Source organism: Indicator indicator, chromosome 11, assembly GCF_027791375.1.
Source record: "Indicator indicator isolate 239-I01 chromosome 11, UM_Iind_1.1, whole genome shotgun sequence".
Classification (NCBI taxonomy): Eukaryota; Metazoa; Chordata; class Aves; order Piciformes; family Indicatoridae; genus Indicator; species Indicator indicator.
In genome coordinates, this window is record NC_072020.1 from 17,594,076 (window position 1) to 17,617,510 (window position 23,435).

At 43.4% G+C, this 23,435-nt stretch overlaps 1 protein-coding gene across 1 annotated transcript in view; it reads left to right on the top strand.

Moving 5' to 3' along the window:
- The window catches only part of ANKIB1 (ankyrin repeat and IBR domain containing 1), a 35,188-nt gene extending 11,989 nt beyond the window's left edge, over nt 1–23,199 (top strand). The window contains exons 6-19 of the mRNA XM_054384905.1: nt 3,842–3,930; nt 5,658–5,802; nt 7,098–7,264; nt 8,183–8,271; nt 9,776–9,906; nt 13,782–13,916; nt 14,490–14,576; nt 14,678–14,744; nt 15,765–15,910; nt 16,958–17,136; nt 17,654–17,705; nt 20,650–20,761; nt 21,966–22,099; nt 22,447–23,199. Of these exons, the coding sequence (XP_054240880.1) occupies nt 3,842–3,930; nt 5,658–5,802; nt 7,098–7,264; nt 8,183–8,271; nt 9,776–9,906; nt 13,782–13,916; nt 14,490–14,576; nt 14,678–14,744; nt 15,765–15,910; nt 16,958–17,136; nt 17,654–17,705; nt 20,650–20,761; nt 21,966–22,099; nt 22,447–23,199 (2,286 nt within the window). The remainder of the gene's footprint in view (nt 1–3,841; nt 3,931–5,657; nt 5,803–7,097; nt 7,265–8,182; nt 8,272–9,775; nt 9,907–13,781; nt 13,917–14,489; nt 14,577–14,677; nt 14,745–15,764; nt 15,911–16,957; nt 17,137–17,653; nt 17,706–20,649; nt 20,762–21,965; nt 22,100–22,446) is intronic.
- The last annotated feature ends 236 nt before the right edge of the window (nt 23,200–23,435 follow it).

Here is a 23,435-nt window from a genome sequence, read left to right on the forward strand (position 1 = left end):
TGAACAGAAAAGCTGACATCTTAAACATCCTATATAATAACACCATGGAGCATCTGGTGATACAAATCAGTCTGTTTTCACCTTGGCTGTCACCCACAAAGTAGCATTTTAGGCAGCTACACTCAAATCAGAGCTCTTTTGAATCACAGGATTGCCTTGGTCAGAAAAGCTCTCTAAGATCTTTGTGTCCAACCATCAACCCAATCCTACCATAACCATCAAACCATGTCCCGAAGTCCCATGTCCACACATTTCTTGAACACCTCCAGGGATGATGACTTCACCACCTCCCTGGGCAGCCTGTTCCAGTCCCTGACCACTCTTACAGCACAGAAATTTTTCCTAATATCCATCCCAAAACTCTCCTAGTTGAGGCCATTTCCTTTCCTCCTATCATCTATTACTAGGGAGAAGAGACCAACCTCCACCTCACTCCAGTCTCCTTGCAGGGAGTTGTAGAGAGCAATGAGGTCTCCCTTCAGCCTCCTTGTCTCCAGACTAAATAACCCCAGCTCCCTCAGCTACTCCTCACCAGCCCTGTTCCCAAGACCCTTCACTAGCTTTGTTGCCCTTCTCTGGACCTGCTCCAGCCCCTCAATGTCCTTCTTGGAGTGAGAGGCCCAAAACTGAACCCAGCATTTGAAGTCCAGCCTCACCAGTGCTGAGTCCAGGGACATGAGCTTCTCTTCTTGTTTCACCCTTATCAAGATGTTCACTTCATAGATTCATAGAATGATTCTGGTTGGAAGGGACCTTAACGTTGAATCCCCTTGCCATGGGCAGAGACACATTCCACTAGCCCAGGTTGCTCAAGGCCCCATCCAACCTGGCCTTGAACACCTCTAGGGAGAGGAAATCCACAGCCTCCCTGAGTAAGCTATTCCAATGTTTCACCATCCTCACTGTAGAGAATTTCTGCCTAATCTCCAGTCTAAATCGGCCTTCTTCCAGCTTCAATCAATTACCTTTCATCCTATCACTAAAAGCCCTTGTAAAAAGTCTTTCCCAGCTTTCTTTTAGGCCCCTTTCAGGAAAGCTGGGAAGGGACTTTTTAATTCCATTGTCTCCATTTCCCTGACTCTTCTCAGTGCTGTGAACCCTGCCTTTCGATTTTTTTTTCTTTTGAAAACAAGATTCTCTTTGTCTGCATTTTGAAATGTCAGCCCACTGGTGCACTGTAAAGCTTATAATTACTTTTACTATGTGTGGGCTTCTTCATGCAGCTTACAAGGCTATGGCAAATCTGAAATATGAAAGTGCCTTTCATTAAAATCAGAGGGGTGCTTTTGGAAGAGAGAGTTCTCTGTTTGATAATCCACAGCTGCAGCATTATAAAACTTTTGCTCCATGACCTAAGCATTTTTCTAGGTTGTAGTATGCAGTCATAGTATGATAGAGACATAGAATCCTTTTGGTTGGAAAAGACCTTGAAGATGAACAAGTCCAACCATTCCCTAACTCTACCAAGGCTGGAGCTAAACCATGGTCCTCAGCACCACATCTCTGCCTCTTGGAAACACCTCCAGGGATGGGGATTCAGCCACCTCCCTGCGCAGCCTGTGCCAGGCTTTGAGAATCCTCTCAGTCAAGAAGTTTCTTCTCATGTCCAACCTAAACCTCCCCTGGGGCAACTTGAGGCCATTTCCAGTCATTGTGTCACTTGTTACTTGCAAATGGACCAGCCCTAGAGCTTATATTAAAATAAAGATTTTGCATTCAAAGATTTCATAGAATGTTTTAGGTTTGAAGGAACCTTAAAGATCATCCAGCCCCAACCTCCTGCCATGGGCAGGGACACCTCCCACCAGCCCAGCTTGCTCAAGGCCTCATCCAGCCTGGCCTCATCCAGCCTCCAGGGAGGGGGCATCCACAACTTCCCTGTGCAACCTGTTCCAGTGTCTCACCACCCTCATGGTCAAGAACTTCTTCCTCATCTCCAGTCAAAATGTAGCCTTCATGGAAATCTTTTATTTCTTAATTGCAAGACACTGAAAAAAAAATGATATAGAAGGAATCATGTCATTGTTTAACTTAGCAGTTAAATTCTGCCTAGCTTTATTTCCCAATTAGAATGCTTGGTTCTCCTCTGTGTGTTTTCTCTTCCACTGCTAGTCCATGAGCCAGGAATGCAGTTTTGGCTAGTGACAGCCATTCTGCATCTAGTGTATCTCAATCCAAACCAGAGATACACACTGAGGATTCCTCTTTGTTTCAAAACCTTATTAAGATGGTCAGAATTTTGTTTTTTTTTCTGAAGTTGCACATATTTTTTCTGAAGTCTCTCATTTTTGTCAGGAAAATACAAACTAAAAGGAATAGCTAAAAGAAACCCAGAATTACAAAACTCCTTTTCAAATCCTGCATTTACATCCTATTTTATAATTCAAAGTGATGTAGTTCATGCTCTCTACTTGATATTTGGAACTTATTTTGAAGTTACATTTTAAACATCATTGAAAAGTCAGCTAAATTCATTAGTGGGCAATTTTGCTGCATTGTCAGCTTGGAAAACATTGAATTTTGGCAAGGCAAGAAGCTGAAATTACTGAAACAATAAGTGCCCTCATTGTTTTTCACTTTAAAGGCTGACTTTTGTGTGTGGGGGGTGTTTTGTTTTGGTTTTTAAAAAGTTGCTCATCATAGGCTGAGTGAAAATGTCCTCTGTGTGTGTGTAATGTCCAATATATTGAAAGCTGAAGTAACTCTCTATGGAATTTTTATTTCTCTTGGAATAAAGATTAGTTTGTACTCCTTCAAGAACAGGAGTATTTAGTTTCATGCTTTGCCACAGGCAATGAGCAGTTCCATGGCTATGCTTGAAATGTTTTCACAGTAAAAGTCTCAGCAGGCACCTCTTCAATGGTGACAGTTGGGCTTGGACAAGAGAAGGGTGCAGGGACAGACTTTAGAGCAGCCTTCCATGATTGGAAGGGGGCTATGGAGATCTGGGGAGGGACTTCTGACAAAGGCATGGAGTGACAGGATGAGGGGTGATGGCTTCAGACTGGAAGAAGCTGGATTGAGATGAGACATTAGGAAGCAATTCCTGCCCATGAGGGTGGTGAGGCACTGGGACAGGTTGCCCAGAGGAATTGTGGAGGCTCCAAGTCTGGCAGTTTTCAAAGGCAGGTTGGCTGTGGCCTTGAGCAGGCTGGATTGGTAGGAGGTGTCCTTGCTCATGGCAGGAACTAGATGATCTTTCAGGTCCCTTCCAACCCACACCATTCTAGAATTCTATGAATATTGAATGTTGTTTTTCCTGTAGTAGCCAGTTGTGTAAAATTCAGCAGAGATATAATCTGTTACAATGTTTGTAGCTTAACTTATTCTTTATTTTGATCAAAAGCCTCAAAGTATTTAAAAAAAATATATTATTACTTAAAATATTTCCTGCTGTTGCACAACCAAATTACATTGCCTTAGTTTGGCCTTGATTGTGTGAAATGCTAACCATTTCTTGTCTCCCCCATCATCTCCAAATTCTATTTTGGGCTGCCTGGGAAGCTGATGAAAATTTCAGATCCCTTTTGACCTTATTACTCTTAACTCTGAGGTCCTAGCATTCTGCAGGGTAAAGCACTGAGCTGGCTGAGGGACATGACAGAAGACACCCCAAGGTGTTCTGTTTTAATAGGCATAGAAATAGAGATACCTAGTCTTCCCCATCTCTTTGTAGCTTAAATCACTTTTTTTTTAGGGAGGGGTTACATTTATTTTTTTCCCTCAGTGAGCACTTAATTTTTTGAAGAGATTTTCCAACATGATGTGTCCTGCTACCAACACGAAAGGCTTTAGGGTATTTTTTAATGAGAAGTTGTTGTTTTTTTCTTTCCATCTGCAGTGTGACATTTGTATGTGTAATATTTCTGTGTTTGAAGACCCAGTGGATATGCCTTGTGGCCATGACTTCTGCAGAGCGTGCTGGGAGGCGTGAGTACATGTCCTTTGCTATCTTCTGAGGAACATTCACAGTTGCCAATTTGGAGAGGACAGGATAGAGACCATTAACAGCTAAAGTTGAAGTAGTGTCTGGGGCTTCAACGTGTTGCTGCTTTGACCCTATCAAATATTTAAGTTGTCACTCAAAGTGGCCATCGACTGATCTGGGCTTGCAAAATGCTTGGTTTGGTCCTGATTAAGCAAAATTCTTAAGCAAATAATTGAAGCCTGTGTGTAAAAAGAGCCTGCTCTTGATTTACTCAGTGTGTGTGATGTTGGCAGCAGTGGGGTTTACACTTCCTAAATTAAGCACATGCTTAATTCCATCTCTTAGTTTAGCAAACTAAACTTAGGCACCAGAAATCCATTCCCAGTCAGGAAAGCAATTAAAATGCTTTCTTACGTGGAGGGTTGATAACTGAGGAGTAGATTGAGCTCAGAAGTTGTGTTAGTGCTGCTATTAGTGTTCTGAGTTCTGCTAGTGCTCTTGTTACCACGGGATTATTTTGAAAGTCAGAATAGTCATTCTATTAAAAACCACAGCCATTGATAATTGTGCTGGTATAAACACTCATAATGCTCGTCAGGAATAAATTCATGGCTGTGTGATGTCTTTAGAGTCATCTTTGTCCCCATTCAGGGGTTCTACTCCTTGAACTGCACCACTGTAGTGTCTTGTTCCAGTGTCACATCAGCACAGCTAGTGTCACTAGCACAGCTAGTCCTCCTGCAGACAAACCGTGCCTCCTAAGTCAAAAAGAGCATTTTCTCTTCCACATGAGCTTTTAGAAGGCAGTTCTGTTCCCGTGGCAAGAAAATTAGTAGTCATACTTCACGTTGTCTTGCAAATTGTTATGCAGCAGTGTAGAAAAGATCACAGGCTTGACATAGGGCTTCTAATTTGGGTGCTGGACTCTGTGTACTGTGATTTGGGCATGCACTCAGAGCTACAGTTCAATGTCAAGCAGGTGTCTGTGGTGACACATCTAGAGTGGGATTTATCTCTCTGAGCCAGGCATTTCCAAGTTACTTGGAGCAAAGCCAGGACTCAGTTATCCCATTCTAGGATCCAAATGAATTGGCAAGTTTCTCTACCTTAACTATTAAAGGATCCTGGTGACTTAACTTGGAATAGCTGCCTATCTTTCAGATGACTGAAGTCAGACAAGATGAATATCATCCTTAGTGACAAGTTAATAAGGAAGTTACAGCTTTTGAACTAAGCAACCTTGAGCACCTGTAGTTAAAGCCCAGTTTTCAGCAGGCTGCTGAGCTCATTCTGTCCTGCATTCAGTTAGGGACTGGAAAGGTTACCATTTAGAAGTGTGTTTCCAAGAGCAGACCTATTTTGGCACAGTTAGACCAATTAATTGCATCGCAAGTAAATTATTTTCTAGATTAATTACACTTTCATGTTCCATTTCTGATCTAAGTTAGAAGTAATGCTCAGTTTAATTAAACATTGCAGAGCTGTCTGATAAAAGGCAAGGATGGAAACCACAAACACATAGCTGATGGTGCTCACTTTCAAACCATGACTGTTCTTGTCTTTAAGTTATGCTCTTAGCTCTTTAGCCCTCCTGAGCAGAAAGGGACACTTCCTATTCTGTGTTTATAAATGGATTAATGTGAATATCAGTCAACCTAGTATAAATATTCAGCAGCCTTTGAATCTTTAACCTTTTATTCACAAATACTGACTAACAAAATTCTGGCAGATTTTTGAACCTGAAAATTCAGGAGGGTGAAGCTCACAACATTTTTTGCCCAGCATATGATTGTTTCCAGCTTGTGCCTGTAGACATCATAGAAAGTGTGGTTTCCAAGGAGATGGACAAAAGATACCTTCAGTTTGACATTAAGGTAATTTCTCCAACTGTTCTTGTGCTCTTCAACTGTATTTCATTGTATAAAGATAACTTCAGTGTGGAATGCTGCAACAGATCTGTAGTTTTCCAAGTAGAAACTAATAAATTGAGTACATGAAATTATTTGCTGTCTTTATACCGTAATATCAACACTTGCTGGAGCACTGAAAGAAAAAGCAAGAATACTGTATTATATTCCTTAAGCATAAATGCACTGCTTCTGTAATGTGGAACTTAATGCAGCATTAATAACAGGATTTGATCAAACTAATGATTGTAAGAGGGGAGCTGAAGCTTTGCGTCAGCCAGACTTGTTTGTGTTGGCAACCTAAAATTGTTAAGATTTATTTCTGGGTTATTTTTGTCACCAAAATGTTTCTGTTTTAAGAATATTTTTTTTTTGCCATCCAAAGCTTGATATACTTGCTGTATATAGGGATAAAAGTAGGAAAATCATGCTTTGGTTTTCATGTTCCATTTTTAAAAATGTGTTTATTTCCATGATTAAAAATTATTTTTTAAAAGCAATCTTTTAATTCATCCTTTTATTTTTGCTTTTATACCAGTGTTGTGATGAATCAGTCTGTGATAGTTGTACTACTTTATCAGTGGTGGCAGGGTGAAATAAAGGAGAGAAATAATTTTTTCCTTCCTAATACACCACTTTCTCTGTGTGACAAGTCTCTTTAATGCACAGTAACAGAATTTTACAGTAAAATGCAAATTAAATGGCCAGATCTGCTTAATTTTTTACATCTTCATATTTCAAACGGCTGGCCATCAGGGTAGCTTTGAAGCAAGGCAGAGAAATTCCTTTGCCTCCTAATTTTTTAGATGTAATTTTTACAAAAGAAGACCTGAAAAGACTCAGGTCAATTCCTGGGGTAGTCCAGTTCTGATATCAGTTTTATTGCGGATTTTTGTTGTGATCAATAAGGCTTTTGATTCTTTTCAGCTCCAAGAGTCAGTTCTGTTAATGCCAGTGCATATAGAGTAGCAGCTTACAGTAAATCACAAAGGAATTGGCTTGCACACACTGAACATTTTGTTTGGGATGTAAGCCATTTGCGTTTTAGCACAAGTCTGGAGGTCTGATGTTACTTTTTTTTAATAATGCCATTTTTAAGGTGGAAATTAAATTATTCCCTTTATATAACTATTTTTAAAGCTACAATACTACCCTTATGCTTTTTGTCTTTGCTCCTTCAAAGGAAGATAATAATTCTTTTATACCAAAGATGAAATCTGATCTTATGGACTAATTTTTTTTTCTTTTTTTTTCTCTCCCAGGCCTTTGTTGAAAATAATCCTGCTATTAAATGGTGTCCTATACCTGGCTGTGAAAGAGCAGTAAGGTTAACAAGACAAGGATCCACCTCAACAGGATCAGATACACTCAGCTTCCCTATGTTAAAAGCCCCTGCTGTGGACTGTGGAAAAGGACATCTTTTTTGTTGGTCAGTACTAGAAATCACTTACATCTCCATAAACTCAAAGCCCTTGCTGTTCCAGAGAAGCACCAAAGTGTATCCTGTATCCATGCCCTACAAAACCCCTCCCCTGTGCCCAAGTATTTTAGTATTTTGGGGCACAGCAAAGGTTTATGATACTTGCACTCATTATTGCCTCTATACCACAGCAATGTGGGGTGCTATGATGTTCTACATAAAATGCATTTTATTTTTTGATAATCTTTACTATCCTTTTACTGCAGAACTATATTAGCACTTTTTGTGCCACTTAGGCATCAGTCCAACTGCAAACCAAGTGATTTATTTCAGATTGAAACTTACAAAAGCTCTTTGCTGTCTCATTTAAATTCTTCATAATGGTCACCTATGCTTGTGAGCAAGTATCATCACAGAATCTTATCATGGAATGGTTTGGGTTGGAAGGGACCTCCAAAGGGCATCTAGTCCAAGTCCCCTGCAGTTAGCAGGGACATCCTCCACTAGAGCAGCTTGCTCAGAGCCTTGGCCAGCCTGACCCTGAATATTTCCAGGCATGGGGCCTCAACCACTTCCCTGGGCAACCTGTTGTAGTGTTACAGCACCCTCATAGTGCAGAACTTGTTCCTCACATCCAATCCAAATCTGCTCTGCTCTCATTTCAAACCATTGCCCCTTGTCCTGTCCTTGCAGGCCTTTGTAAACAGTCCCTCTGCAGCTTTCTTGTAGCCCTTTCAGGTACTGGCAGGCTGCTGTTAGGTCTCCCTGGTATTTTAAAATAATACCAATTGGATGGTTTTTTTATCCTCCAGATTTAAAGTTAAGCATGTCTTGATAAGTATCCATGTTTCTTAGCTTGAAAGAATTTTCACTTTGGTTCCAAATCTCTGAGTGGTAAGGAGCTGTGTGTGATGCCTTCATTTTCAGGGAATGTCTTGGTGAAGCACACGAGCCCTGTGACTGCCAAACATGGAAGGACTGGCTGCAGAAGATAACTGAAATGAAACCAGAAGAACGTAAGAGAGTCATGCCTTTGGGGGGAAATGAATTTGGGCTTTGCTGTTGTTGCCATGATCTTTTCATTTCACAGGGATTTTTTGAGGTGCATTAAGTAAAAACTCTACCTTTCGTGAACAATAGAGTAAAAGGGGAGGACAACAAAGCCCTGATTGTGAGAACCTGCTTCACACTTCAACTACACATTAGGCACCACTGTGGTAGACTGTTCTTCATCAGCCATCCCTCCCCATAAATCCAATTGTGGTTCAGTCAAAGAACACAAAATTCTTTTCCCTTTCTCTTACAGCTTTGATTCATTAATTAATGGATTTATTCCTGAATATAACTTTATATGTTCTGTGCAACTTCATATCTTTTAACCTTGTCTGCATTTCTGTTTGAGTTGTGTTCCATTTGGGTGTGTGTGTTGGGGGGGGTGTGTGTGTGTGTGTTAAAACTTAATTCGATTCAACAGGTGATAATTGTAAGGTTGAGAGGGAATTTCAAGGGAATTGTGGGGAATGACTTGATGATAAATAACAGTTAATGAAAAAAATCAAGGTTGGGTTTATACAGGAAGATACGGAAAAAAATATTAACATGAAAAAAATTAACAGCATTTTGAATATATATACAAACTTAACTTGTTACCACAGTTCAGACCCTTTCCATAGCATGTTACAAAAGAGGCAAAATACACCAGAGTTTGTAAAGCTATGCCCATTTTTCTTAGAGAGTCAAAGAATCATTTTGGTTGGAAAAGATCTTTAAGGTCTTTACAGTAAGGGTAGGGAGACACTGGAACAGGTTGCCCAGGGAGGATGTGGATGTCCCTTCCATGAAGGGGTTCAAGGCCAGGTTGGATGGGTCCTTGAGCAAGCTGGGCTATTGGAATGTGTCCCTGCTCATGGCAGGGGATTGGATCTGGATGATCTTGAAGGTCCCCTCCAACCCAACCCATTCTATGAATCTATGAGTCATTGAGTCCAACCATTCTCTAACTCTACCAAGGCTGGGGTTAAACCATGGCCCTCAGCACCACATCTCTGTCTCTTTAAAACACCTCCAAAGATGGGGATTCAACCCCCTCCCTGGGCAGCCTGTGCCAGGCTCTGAGAGTCCTTTCAGTCAAGTTTCTTTTACTATCCAACCTAAACCTCCCCTGGTGCAACTTGAGGCCTTTTCCTCTCCTCCTATTGCTTGCTGCTAGGGAGAAGACACCAACCCTCACCTGGTTCCAATCTGCTTTCAGGTTAAATTATATTAGTAGTCATTATGTATCTGCTCATTTATAGATATAAATTTGTCTGGAAATATGTATGTGGCAATCTAGAGAAGTGCTGTGTGTAAGAATGTTCTGTCTAAGGTGTAGAAATACATATAGTAAAGAATTAGAATGTTTTGCCAAGAAGCAGGTAAGCATCCACCTTCCTAATCTGACTTTCACAAAGCTTTTCCCGCCTACAATCTCACTTTCTCTCTTTTTGCATGCTCCATATCCTCCTGTCACCCTTGAAACAGTTGTGGGAGTGAGTGAGGCCTACGAGGACGCTGCCAACTGCCTGTGGTTACTGACCAACTCCAAACCCTGCGCCAACTGCAAGTCTCCAATTCAGAAGAATGAGGGCTGCAACCACATGCAATGTGCAAAGGTAAGGAAGACCCTGACATGTTTTTACTCTGCTGGTGAGACCACACCTGCAATACTGTGTCCAGTTTTGGGCTTCCCAGTTCAAAAGGGATGTGGATCTGCTGGAAAGAGTCAAATGGAGAGCTACAAGGATGATGAAGGGACTTGAACATCTCTGCTATGAAGAGAGACTGAGAAATCTGGGGTTGTTAAGTCTTCAGAAGAGAAGGCTGGGAGGGGATCTGATCAATGTCTATAAATATATGAGGGGTGGGTGTCAAGACGAAGATGCCAGGCTCTTTTCAGGACAAGAAACAATGGGTACAAACTGGAACACAGGAGGTTCCACCTCAACATGAGGAGAAACCTCTTTGCTGTGAGGGTGATGAAGCACTGGAGCAAGCTGCCCAGAGAGGCTGTGGAGTCTCCTTCTGTGGAGGCAGGTTTCAAAAACCCACCTGGATACATTACTGTGAGTGATCCTGCTTTGGCAGGGGGCGTTGGACCAGGTGACTTTTAGAGGTTCCTTCCAACACCTAACATTCAGTGGTTTCGTAAAATCTGTTTGGCTAGGAGGTGAACACTGTAATGATCAACGTTTTATAAACACCTAAGAATCACTGGAATACAGCATGAAACTTAAGGAAGCAAACAATCGATAGTTTAATCATAATGCATAATGTAGAAAAGAAAAAAAACATTTTTAGGTGGCAGAAGATCAACAGCATCCTGGCATGGATCACCAACAGTGTTACCAGCAGGACCAGGGCAGGGATTGTCCCCCTGTACTCACCACTGGGAAGGCCACACCTTGAGTTCTGGGTTCAGTTTTGGGGCCTTCAGTCCAAGAAGGGCATTGAGGTGCTGGAGCAGGTCCAGAGAAGGGCAAGGAAGCTGTGGAAGGGTTTGGAGAACTGGAGGGCTGGTAAGGGGCAGCTGAAAGACCTGAGGCTGTTTGGTCTGGAGAGAAAGAGGCTGAGGGGAGACCTCATTGATCTCTACAACTCTGTGCAAGGAGGCTGGAATAAGATGTGGGTTGGTCTCTTTTCCCTAGTAACAAGTGATAGGAGGAGAGAAAATGGCCTCAATTTGCATCAGGCAGGTTTAGGTTGGGTGTTAGAAGAAACTTCTTGACTGAAAGGGTTCCTACAGCCTGGCACAGGCTGCCTAGGGAGGTGATTGAGTCCTTATTCCTGGAGGTGTTTCAAAGAGTCAGGGATGTGGTGCTGAGGGCCATGGTTTAGCACCAGTCTTGGTAGAGTTAGAGAACAGTTGGGCTTGATGATCTTGAAGGCTTTTTCCAACCAAAATGCTTCTGTGAACACAACTGGAAGCTATGTATGGATAAACAGGCAAAAGACTTGCTAAGCTGGAAAGCTCTAATGAAGGCTTTGCCTTACTGCCTTTTAGCTTTTGCTTTGTTTCTTTAACATAGCAACAAACCAGAGAATTTTAAATGGTAAACTAATTATTCAGTAGCAATGAAAAGACAGCAAAGAGTAATTCCAGAAGTAACCTATTGGTGACAGCAGCCAAAAAATTTAGTCATGAGCTTGCAGTGTGCTACCAAAATAGAAAAAAATATTTTTTTTTGCCATGAGTTCAGTATCATTTGAGGATTCTTCTTCTCTCAGTTTAGTTAGAAGCAGCATATTTAGAATACTGTTTCTTAATGCTTTGCATAACTGCAGCTAATAGCTCTTTGAGGAGCATCATTCAAAATAAGAAGTAGCAGACACTTGACATAGTTGGCCTCCAGGAAAAAAAAAAAGCAAAGAGATTTAGAAAGCAATCACTTTCGTTTTCTGGAAACTAATTAGCCTCTCTCCACTGCTCTGCAGATCCCATTTGCTTTATATTTACCATGACAAGTCTCTCTTTCTGTGGTGTGAATTGAAGGCTGGGCTTGGTTTTCACTTGGTGTAATTGCTTTGGTTTTGTCAGTGGCAGCTGAGAACAGGTTCTCCTCCACTTTGGTTTACACCACGTTTGCTTGGCATTTTTTGTTCATAAATGGCTCTTAAAAGTTCTCATCCATTCCACAGTGCTAACAACTGCCAAAGATAAGTTTCTTGCAACTTTTGCCACTGAGCTCAAGTCAGTTACAGGCTGGAGAAGACTTTGACCGTTAAATACTGTTAAATGCAGATAATTAAATTCAGTACCACTTTGAGGCCTAGCTGCCAACCCCAGTTCTTTTGCCTTCTTTGATGCTGTACCTTACAAACAGCTTCAAGTGTCCTTAAGACAGTCAGATTCCTTTAGTGGTGGAAAAATCCCTGCAAACAGGTGCATCCCCTCAGCCTGCTGAGGCAGGAAAGGAGGAGTATCCTCAAGCTCCTTGCAGGGCTCAGACACAAAGTAGGGTGGTCAGTTCTTACTCCACTGCAGTAAGGTCTTGCTGCAGTAAGGTCTGCTCAAGCTTACTACATGATGAGCTACATCTGCCTCTTAGCAGCTAGCATGTACCTTGGTGTAGAGGAGGGTGTTCTGTAATCATGAAATCACATTCCAGTAATTAAACAAGCCCCTAACTGGTTTATGAGCCCAGTTTCTAAGGAGACAAGGCTTAGGCAGTCCTGTTCTCTCACTCTCCTACCTGTAGAAGCCTTTTAACCTTCTGGGCACTTGAGTGAGATACAAAGAAACAGGAGGAGGTTCACTGATATTAAATTACCACAAGTTTAATGAAACTTAGTAGCTGTGTGGTGCACAGACTTAGTTTGTACTGCCACCAGGAGGGGCTGAAACACCTACTCAGCAGTTACCTGCTCAGCAGTCACCAAGTCTGCTTAAGGCAGATGGTGGCAAGGCAGCAGATGTGTTTTGTTAAGCTGCTGCACAGCTGAGTGATCACCAAGGCAGATAAAATAGAGCTCAGGGCAGGAGGGAGATGTGTAAAAGAGATGATATGGGTTTGTGCGCTTAATGAGACTGAGCAACTGAGGTCACAGTCTGGGGATGCTGGGTGAGTCTTGGGTTTTTGAGGAGGCTTTTGGAGATGTGGGAACTGAGAAGATAAATGTGGTGGAGTGATCATGGAGGGAAATAATTTGGGAGAGGTGAGATGATTAAAGTAGGAGCATATAAACATAAATTAATAGGAACTCGAGCTTTCTGAGTTCTGTGGCTTGTGAAGCAACATGTTTCATACCAGATTTGGAATGTTTTATGATGATTTTTCTTTCTTGTGGTGAAGATGAGTGGTTTTGAACGATAGGCAACTGCTACAATGACACACACTCCGGAGAATCATAGAATGGTTTGGGTTGGAAAAGACCTCCAAAGGGCATCCAGTCCAACCCCCTGGCAGTCAGCAGGGACATCCTCCTCTAGAGCAGCTTGCTCAGAGCCTTGGCCAGCCTGACTTCAAATATCTACAGGGATGGTGCCTCAACTGCCTTCCTGGGCAACCTGTTGCAGTGTTCCAGCACCCTCATGGTGCAGAACTTGTTCGTCACATCCAATCTAAATCTGCTCTGCTCTCATTTCAAACCACTGCCCTTTGTCCTGTCCTTGCAGGCCTTTGCAAACAGTCCCTCTGCAGCCTTCTTGTCCAACCCCCCTGCCATCAGCAGGGACACCTCCAACTAGATCAGGCTGCTCAGGGTCACATCAAGTCTGATCTTGAATGTCTCCAGGGATGGGGCCTCAACTACATCCCTGGCCAGCCTGTTCCAGTATTTCACCACTGTTATTGTGCAGAACTTCCTGATGTCCAACCTAAATCTCTCCTGCTCCAGTTTCAACCCATTGTCCTTTATCTTCTTGCTTCACGAGCACCCTCAGAACATTGATTTATGTTTTTGTGGAGGAATAATGATGCATAACTGCAAACCTACAACGTATCAGCTTCTTTTTTTCTCCCCTCCTTTTGTTCGTTTCTTTTTTCTGAAGTGCAAATATGACTTCTGCTGGATATGCCTAGAGGAATGGAAGAAGCACAGCTCTTCTACTGGAGGCTATTACAGATGTACTCGCTATGAGGTTATTCAACATGTGGAGGAACAGTCCAAGGAGATGACAGTAGAGGTAACAAATGACTCTGTGTGTTTGAAAACATGCCACTAAGGTTGCAATTTTCTACTTAGGAGGAGTTTAATCCAAATCCTTCCCAAACTTGACCTTAAAGATATCAAAGAGACAGAAAGAAGACACCGTCCACTTGTGGATAGAAACAGAGGGTCTGGTTCTGCTTTTGGCTTTGGTAGCAATCACCAGGTGACTTCACTCAAGTCATTTTCCTTCTGTGTGCCATGGTTTCCTTTTGTGGCATGGGCATGCAGGTCCTGTAATTAGCTGCTGTGCACTACAGAAGGCATGCCTGAAGTTTTAAAAGCATTTGGAAAGTCTGCTGAAATAGCTGCACAGACAGTGTTCTGTGTTTCCAAATGAGCCCTTTGCTTAGAGAACTTGGAAGATTTGTGAATTTCAAAAATCGTTTTTGTCTCTTTCCTTCCTCACATGGCGCTCATCAGGGTTGTGTGTGGTACTTGATGGGTGTGGGGATGGAAACAGTTGGTTGTGTAATTTTGTCTAATGGTGATTGCTAAATTCAATCATAAACTTGAAGTTTTTTTCTCTTGTTTCTTTGTTATTTTCCAGGCTGAAAAGAAGCATCGAAGATTTCAAGAGCTTGATAGGTTTATGCACTATTATACAAGATTTAAGAACCATGAACTTAGCTACCAGGTGTGGTTCAAGCCATTTTTACTGATGTTTGCTTCTATTTTGTTCATACAGTAATGATTGTATTGTGTTTTATTTCATTTATGTTCTTTTTCTTTTTCTAGTTAGAACAGCGCCTTCTAAAAACAGCCAAAGAAAAGATGGAGCAGTTGAGTAGAGCTCTCAGTGGAAGTGAGTATTTGCTGTGATCTAGGGATTTGATTTGAAATCACATCACTGAGTCACAGAATAGTGGGGATTGGGATGGACCTCTAGAGATCATGAAGTCCAACCCCGGCCTGCCAGAGCAGGTTCACCTACAGCAGGTTGCACATGACAATGTCTAGGTAGGTTTGGAATGACTCCAGAGATGGAGACTCCACCACCTCTCTGGGCAGCCTGTTCCAGCGCTCCAGCACCCTTAAACTAAAGTTCTTCCTCATGCTCAGATGGAACTTCTGATGTTCCAGTTGGTTCCTGTTACCCCTTGTCACTGGGCACTGCTAAAAAAAGACTGGTCCCGTCCTCCTGACACTCACCCTTTGAGTATTGCTCAGCATTGATCAGATTCCCCCCTCAGTCTTCTCCTCTCCAGGCTGAAAAGCCCCACGTCCCTCAGTCTTTCCTCATCCCTCATCAAGTCCCCTCATCACCTTTGTAGCCCTTTGCTGTTCCCTGTCTGTCATGGCTAAACCTTTTTGTTTCTTGATAGAACTCACATCAATCTATTGTGTGCTGGGATCCCTCCTGTACTGGAATTGATAAGCAGTGGATGAAAGTTGATTGTAGAGCAGATCTTACCTACCCCGAAGACTCAAGGAGCAAGTAGCATTAGTGAGGGAAAAGCTACTACTCTGTGTTTACTTCTTTTAGTATGTAAACTGATAGGATGAGAGGCAATGGTTTGAAACTGGAGCAGGGTAGATTGAGGCTGGGCATTAGGAGGAAGTGGTGAAGTGTGGGAACAGGCTGCCCAGAGATGTGGTTGAGGCCCCATCTCTGGAGACATTCAAGATCAGACTCAATGTGGCCCTGGGCAGCCTAGTGTAGTTGGAGGTGTCCCTGCTGACTGCAGGGGCTTGGACAGGATGACCTTTGAGGGTCCAACCCAATGCAGTCTGTGACTCTGACATGCAGAGGGAAGCTTTTAGAGGAACAGAAATGCTGGCAGCAGCAGGAGAATATTTGCACAATTCTTGTTTCAACTTCCAGCTGAGGGGGGTTGTCCTGATACCACCTTCATCGAAGATGCAGTACAAGAGCTTCTAAAAACCCGCCGCATTCTCAAGTGTTCTTATCCATATGGATTCTTCTTGGAGCCTAAAAGCACAAAGAAAGAAATATTTGAACTTATGCAGGTAATATAGGAATATAGTTTGCTTTTCTAATGTTACTCTTTGTGTGTGTGTGTGTGTAATATTAATTAGCTATGTGTAGAGAAAAGCTGTTAAAACTGCTTTGTGTTTGTAACCACCTGGGGAAATGAATGCATTGTTACTGCTCTGTCACATGGCAGCTTTTAGGCCAGTTGTAGAATGCATGAAAAGGCAACAGTTTGAAGAATGAAATGGATAAGGATAACTGGAAGGGGAAGAAAGCAAAGTTATTTACTGATAACCTGAATTGCTGAAGACAATATTTTATCTTGGAAGGTAAAGCGGGTCAGGACAAAACTGGGAGAATACCTGGGTGGTGGTGGCATCAGTGACAGGGGCTGCTTACTTCTTCCCTTCTTGCCCTCCCTCCTTCCCTTCTTGCCCTCCCTCCTTCCCCTCCCTCCTTCCCTTCTTGCCCTCCCTCCTTCCCCTCCCTCCTTCCCTTCTTGCCCTCCTCCTTCCCCTCCCTCCTTCCCTCCTTCCCCTCCCTCCTTCCCTCCTTCCCCTCCCTCCTTCCCTCCTTCCCCTCCCTCCTTCCCTCCTTCCCCTCCCTCCTTCCCTTCTTGCCCTCCCTCCTTCCCTTCTTGCTCTCCCTCCTTCCCTTCTGTTTCCTGCAAGAGTGGTCAGGGATTGGAACAGGCTGCCCAGGGAGGTGGTGGAATCCCCATCCCTGAAGGTGTTCAAGAAATGTTTGGCCATGGCACTTGGGGACGTGGTTTAATGGCCAGGGTGGTGTTGGGTTAATGACTGGATGATCTTTGAGGGCTTTCCTAATGAAAACAATTCTATGATTCAATGAAAGATGTTCAGTATGTGTGAGTGCAGGGAATCCCTGCTCCAGGCTGGAGGTGAGCACATGGGTTGGTAAGAGGGCAGGGTAGAAGGGTAGGTTTGGGGGTATTTTGGTATTTCAAATGCTGTTTCCAGGAAAGCAGATGTCCTTCTGCTCAGGATCTGTGGTGTAAAGCTCTGCCTGATTTTCATTGCACTGTAAAGTGATTTTTATTCTGTATTTGTGAACGCTTGCAGACAGACCTAGAAATGGTCACTGAAGACCTTGCACAGAAAGTGAACAGGCCTTACCTTCGGACTCCTCGCCACAAAATCATCCGTGCAGCTTGTCTGGTGCAGCAGAAGAGACAAGAGTTCCTGGCCTCTGTGGCGCGTGGCGTTGCTCCTGCAGACTCACCAGAAGCACCCAGGCGCAGGTAACCCAAACAAAATGCTGGGCAAGTCAGAAAGGGTCCTGGATGGCTGCCAAAGTGGTGAATCCTCTCGCATTCTGTGATGGTGAGGTGAAGTGGAGATTTGTGACGGTGAGGCAGAGGTGGTGAATGGTCTGGAGAATAGATCTGGGGAAGAGCAGCTGAGGGACCTGGGGTTGTTTAGTCTGGAAAAAAGGGAATTGAGGGGAAACCTCATTCCTCTCTACAGCTCCCTGAAAGGAGGTTGGAGCGAGGTGGGGGTCGGTTTCTTCTCCCCCAGTAGCAAGTGACAGGACAAGAGGAAATGACCTCAGTTACACCAGAGGAAGTTTAGTTTGGATATGAAAAGAAACCTCTTGACTGAAAGGTTCTCAAATCCTGGCACAGGCTGCTTAGGGAGTTTGTTGGATCCCCGTCTCTGGAGGTGTTTAATGGCCATGGTGGTATTTGGTCGATGGTTGGAGGTTGTTCATACTTTGTTGTACTTCTAAACTTTATGGTGTGTCTCTTCATTTTTTAGCTTTGCTGGTGGAACGTGGGATTGGGAATATTTAGGATTTGCATCCCCAGAGGTAAACTATTTCTTTTGTCTTCTTTTAACTTAGTTCTGCGCATTCTAGAAGCACAGGTATGATGGCAGCCTGCATGAAGAGCTTCAAAGCAGCTCAAGTTGGTTTAAGCTTACCATGTTATTTGTGTCACAATAGAAGGAAATATATGCCCAGCGGATTGTGCAATGACTCCAAACGTGGCTGGAGTTATCTGAAGTGGCATTAGACAAGCTAGGTTGAGTTCATCATGTTCCATTCCCATAACCAGTGTTAAAATTGTAGATAACCTGGGTTTTATGTGCTGAGGAACCTTCAAGTAATACATGAAATTGTGTAGATGCTTTTTCAATGCAACAGCAGTTGGGTAGAATTTGACAATTCTTTCTCTAATAATCCATCCAAATATTTTTAACTATTGGAAATGCTGCTTTTTTTTTTTTATGTATTGAAGCAGGATGGAAATTGCACACTCAGATGAACTTCTGCTCTGGGCAACCTGATCTAGTTGAGGATGCCCCTGCTTACTGCAGAGGGGATTGGACTAGATGATCTTTGGAGGTCTCTTCCAACTCAGGCCGTTCTATGATTGTATAATTGAAGGAAAATGATCATTTTTAAAGTGACTATTCTACTATATATGGGTAATTTTCAAGACTAAAATATGAGAAGCTTCCTACAAAGTTTTCCTTTTTCATCTTAATTTTTAATTACTGTTTTGAGAACATAAGATTAAAGCATGCAGTTAGGAAGGAAACCTCATCTCAACATTTCCTTGGTGCTGTTTTCTTCCCAGCTTGTCATTTTAAAGCATCCTGGAAAACTCCATGGATCTTTTCTATATATTTCCTTTCCTATTGTTGTTGGTGAGCATTCTGCTGGTCAGCAAATAGCTTGCTTCTTTACAAAAGATCAACTTGTTTCTCCTGTCTAGTTCCTCTAGTTCTTTCTTTGGAAATAATTCCACATTTCTAATACCAAACTTCTTGTGATGTTACTATGTCATCAGGGGAACTGGTCATGAGAAAAAGCTGATCAGAAACAGAAGCTGTTGAGCAGTAGGTGCCATTGCAGTCGTGCTTAGATGATTGCTTCTGAGTCTGTGATTTGCCTAAACATGGTGTTGTCTGCTGCAAGTTGGCTTCTTTGCTATGTAGCTATCAAGGATACTTGCAACCACCTATGCTAAAGGCATTTTGTGGGATGAATAATGGTCATTGGTTTTGCTTAGTGAATTCAACTACAAGTTTATTGGCAGAGAGCTGTAATTTTACTGACAAGTAGTAGAATGTCTGTGTTTTATTAGAGAAAATAAAACCTTGTGTAGACCATTGTGGGAAACTATGATGCTCCTCCTCCTCCCCAGTAAAATTAACCCCCCTTTTGCTCACGTCTGCCACATTGTTCCAAGTAATCAGAAAGAAAATGTTATCAGTAGGAATAAAGATTAAAAAGCAGTCAAACCCAAAAGTTAAATGGCTGTCAGTAAACTCTCTGATTTGGTTTCAAACAGAAAAGAGATTAAGAGCTGCTGTGACTAAATAAATCGTAGTGTTCAGGCATCACTTCTCATTGCATATCCAACTCATAGTTACACAGTTATAAAATAACCAAGCACAGATCCAGGCTAGGTAAGGAGTGGCTTGAGAGCAGTCTGGAGGAGAAGTACTTGGGGGTGTCAGTTGATGAAAAATTCACCATGAGCCAGCAATGGTTGCTGGCAGCTCAGAAGCCAACTGTGTGTTGGGATGCATCAAAAGCAGTGAGAGCAAGGACAGGGAGGGTACTCTGCCCCTCTGCTCTGCTGAGACCCCAACTGTAGTCCTGTGTCCAGCTCTGGAGTGCCCCCAACATAAGAAGGACATGGAACTGTTGGAGAGGTTCCAGAGGAGGCCACAGAGATGATCAAAGGGCTGGAGAACCTCTGCTATGGGGACAAGACTGAGAGAGTTGGGGCTGTTCAGCCTGGAGAAGGGAAGGCTCCAGAGAGACCTTAAGAGCAGCCTTCCAGTACCTGAATGGGGCCTTTGGGAGAGCTGGATTGCACCAGGGAAGGTTAAGGTTGGATGTTAGAAGAAACTTCTTCACTGAAAAGGTTCTCAAAGCCTAGCACAGGCTGCCCAGGGAGGTGGTTGAAGCCCCACCCCTGGAGGTGTTTCAAAGAGGCAGAGATGTGGTGCTGAGGAACATGTTTTAGTCCCCAGCCTTGGTAGCTAGGGAATAGTTGGACTCGATGATCTTGAAGGCCTTTTCCAAACAAAATGATTCTATTCAGGCTGCAGGAACACAAATCCATGTGGCATAGCTCATTAGCAGCTCAAGTTAGGCAAAAATAGAGGAGATGTGTCAGTCATTGAAGGAAAATCCATCAACGACTGTTCAGTAGAAGATGTCAGCTGTGGCTTAAGACATTTCTGATCCATCATTGTGTTCTGGAGTCTGGGCAAAACATAGCAAGTCCTGGTGTGTGTCTGCCAGCTTTCTGTAAGCATCCCAAAGTTGTCTTCTGCTGTTTATTGCTGGGCACACAGACTCTCAGAATTCAGCTGAACAGTTTTTATGTTCCAAACCCAGCTGGTTTTATATTTCTGTAATACTCTGTGGATTGTCTGTGAACAGAAAGTTTAGCATCAAAGCTTTTAAAAACACAAGAGCTTGGAATTCTTGAAGAAGGGAGATTGCAAGTATTTAAAAAAAATTGGTAATACAGCAAGTATTTTTTTTCTTTGCTAATTCATTATTTTAGAGGTTTAGGATGACCTTGGACATCTTTGGTTTATTCTTTCTGTTAAGCCTTGTGCATGAGACAACCTGCAACGTATTTTTCTGGAAACAAGTGATTTTATAGCAAGTCTATAAAATCGCACCTTTTATTTTATTTTCCTCTCCTAAAAATGTGCTGCTTGTGACATCAGAAAAAAATATTCCTGCATGCTGCCCTGTATTTTGTACCCTTTGGTTTATGCAGGAATATGCTGAATTTCAGTATCGGAGGAGGCACCGCCAGCGTCGCCGCGGGGATATGCACAGCCTGCTGAGCAACACCCCAGATCCTGATGACCCCAGTGAGAGTACAATAGGTATGGTCCTACCTGGGGCTAGGGCTTGCTTCTCTTCCTACTGCAGAAATGGTTTCTAGTGGCCACAGTGGACGCTTAAGGCACTGAGATGCTGGAATGTGTCCAGAGAAGGGCTACAAAGCTGGTGAGGGGTCTGGAGGACAGGGCTGGTGAGGAGTAGCTGAGGGACCTGAGGAAAAGGAGGCTGAGGGGACACCTCATTGCTCTCTACAACTCCCTGCAAGGAGGCTGGAGTGAGGTGGGGATCGATCTCTACTCTCAGGTGACAGAATGAGAGGAAATGGCCTGAAATTGTGCCAGGGGAGGGTTAGGTTGGAGATTAGGAAAAATTCCTTTGCTGCAGGAGTGGTCAGGGATTGGAACAGGCTGCCCAGGGAGGTAGTGGTGGTGTTCAAGAAACGTGTGGCCATGGCCCTTGATGGCATGGTTTGATGGCCATGGTAGTGTTCGAGTGATGGTTGGACTGGATGATCTTAAAGGACTTTTCCAGCCCAACTGATTCTATAGTTCTATGATTCTACTTGAAAAAAGTTTCAGGCACATTGCTGTACTGTCCGGGACACACATAAAAGCTTATTTTTGCGTTTTTCTGTGTGATCTTAGAAGTATCTTGGAGCATCTCTATGACAAGGAGAGGCTGAGAGCCCTGGGGCTGGAGAAGAGCAGCCTGAGAGGGGATCTGATCAATGCCCAGCAAGAGCTAATGGGTGGGGGTCAGGAGGATGGGGCTGGGCTGTTTTCAGTGGTGGTCAGTGATGGGACAAGGGTCAATAGGCACAAACTAGAACACAGGAGATTTCACTTGAACTTAAGGAAAAACTTCATTTCTTTGAGGGTATTGGAGCTCTGGCCCAGGTGGCCCAAAGATGTTGTGAAGTCTTCTCTGGATACTTTCAAAACCAACCTGGACACGTTCCTATTAAACCTGATGTGGGTGAAATTGCTCTAGCAGGGGGGTTGAACTAGGTGATCTCCAGAGGTCACTTCCAAGCTCCACCATGCTGTGATTCTGTGAAATGAACCAGGCAGTCACTCCTAAAAGAGTGGGACTAGTGAGAGTTGGTATGGAAGGAGCATTTTGGACGATTTAGTTCAGAGTAAACAAAGGAGTAAAATGTCACAGCTGGAATCTAAAAGGAAGGAAGCAGTGGAGAAGGCTTTTTCACTGGTTCTTCAACCACTATTGTTTCCATTGCCCAAACAGACACTCAGGAAGGTGGCAGCAGCAGAAGACATGGCACCTCCATGGTGAGTTCAGCCTCTATGGGTATTCTGCACAGCTCTTCGCTTCATGACTATACCCCTGTCAGTCGCTCTGAGAACCAGGATTCTCTGCAGGTATCTCCCTTAACCTCTTTTCCATTCTCTCTGCTTTGCTTGCCTTCCTCTGCTGTGCTCTTCTGTGTCATTTTGTCTCTCTGCAAACTTTCTGCATTCTTGGATGAGAAAGGGAGAATTGAGGACAAGAAGTTCAGGATTCCCAGCGGTAAGAAGTGCTAATGGAACTACAGTCACCTTGGAAGTTCTGCTGTCAGCTGTGTCAGTAACGATTGATTCTGACAAATGATTTATGACCTTCAGGGATAATCAATGAATTTCAGATCTGAGCACAAATTACCTTTTAATCCAAAACATGTAACAAGATGAATGTTTTGTTCTGACAGCAACCTTCTGTATTTCCACAGGCTCTGAGTTCTTTGGATGAAGATGACCCAAACATCCTGCTAGCTATTCAGTTATCCTTACAAGAATCTGGCTTGGCCATAGATGAAGAAACCAGAGACTTCCTGAACAACGAGGCATCTTTAGGAGCAATAGGGACCTCTTTGCCTACAAGACTGGACTCTGCTCCCATCAGTATAGATAACCCCAGAGGTGCTTTGAGCAGCTCTGAGCTGTTAGAACTTGGTGACAGCCTGATGCGACTAGGTGCAGGCAGTGATCCCTTCTCAGCTGACCGTGTTCACTCCCACCCCTGCAGCGACACAAGAAGTGGATTATACTCAACATCTAGTGACGCTGACTCCAGCAGTCAGGATCCCAACACCAGTGAAAACCTACTTGGAAATATTATGGCCTGGTTTCATGACATGAACCCACAGAGTATTGCTCTGATCCCCTCCACAAGTACAGAAACAGATGAGGAGTCACAGCAGCCCAGTACTGAAGATGGCTCAGCAGGACAAGCCAATGTCATAGAGCCAGGGCTGGAGGCTCAGGAGGAGCACGCCCTGTTCGAGGACGCACTCAAAAATGAAGGCAGAGGAACCCAGACAGAGGAAAGCGCTGCCGAAGAAAACCTCCTTCCAGGTGAAACTGTATCACCAAGTGGTGACAGCAGCAGGGAGCGAATGGGCAACCTGAATGCTTCAGGAGATACTGCGAGTCAGACTCCTCAGATCTCAAGTGAATGGCTTGAACATGTTCATCTGGTATGAATAGGAAGTAGAGCTGGAGCAGAGGTGCGGCGGTGACGGGCGGTGGCGGATGCAGAGTGAGCGTTGTGGAGGCTTTGTTCCACCTAACCACAACTCAGCTGTAACCACTGACGTAGCGACGGATAGTTAGGAGTTCTCTTGGATTGTAGTTCTTTACCATAATGTGAACCTTTCAAGGAATATCCTTTGCATTTAATTAGGTAGTCTTTGCCTTTTTTTGCTCTCAAGAAAAAAGG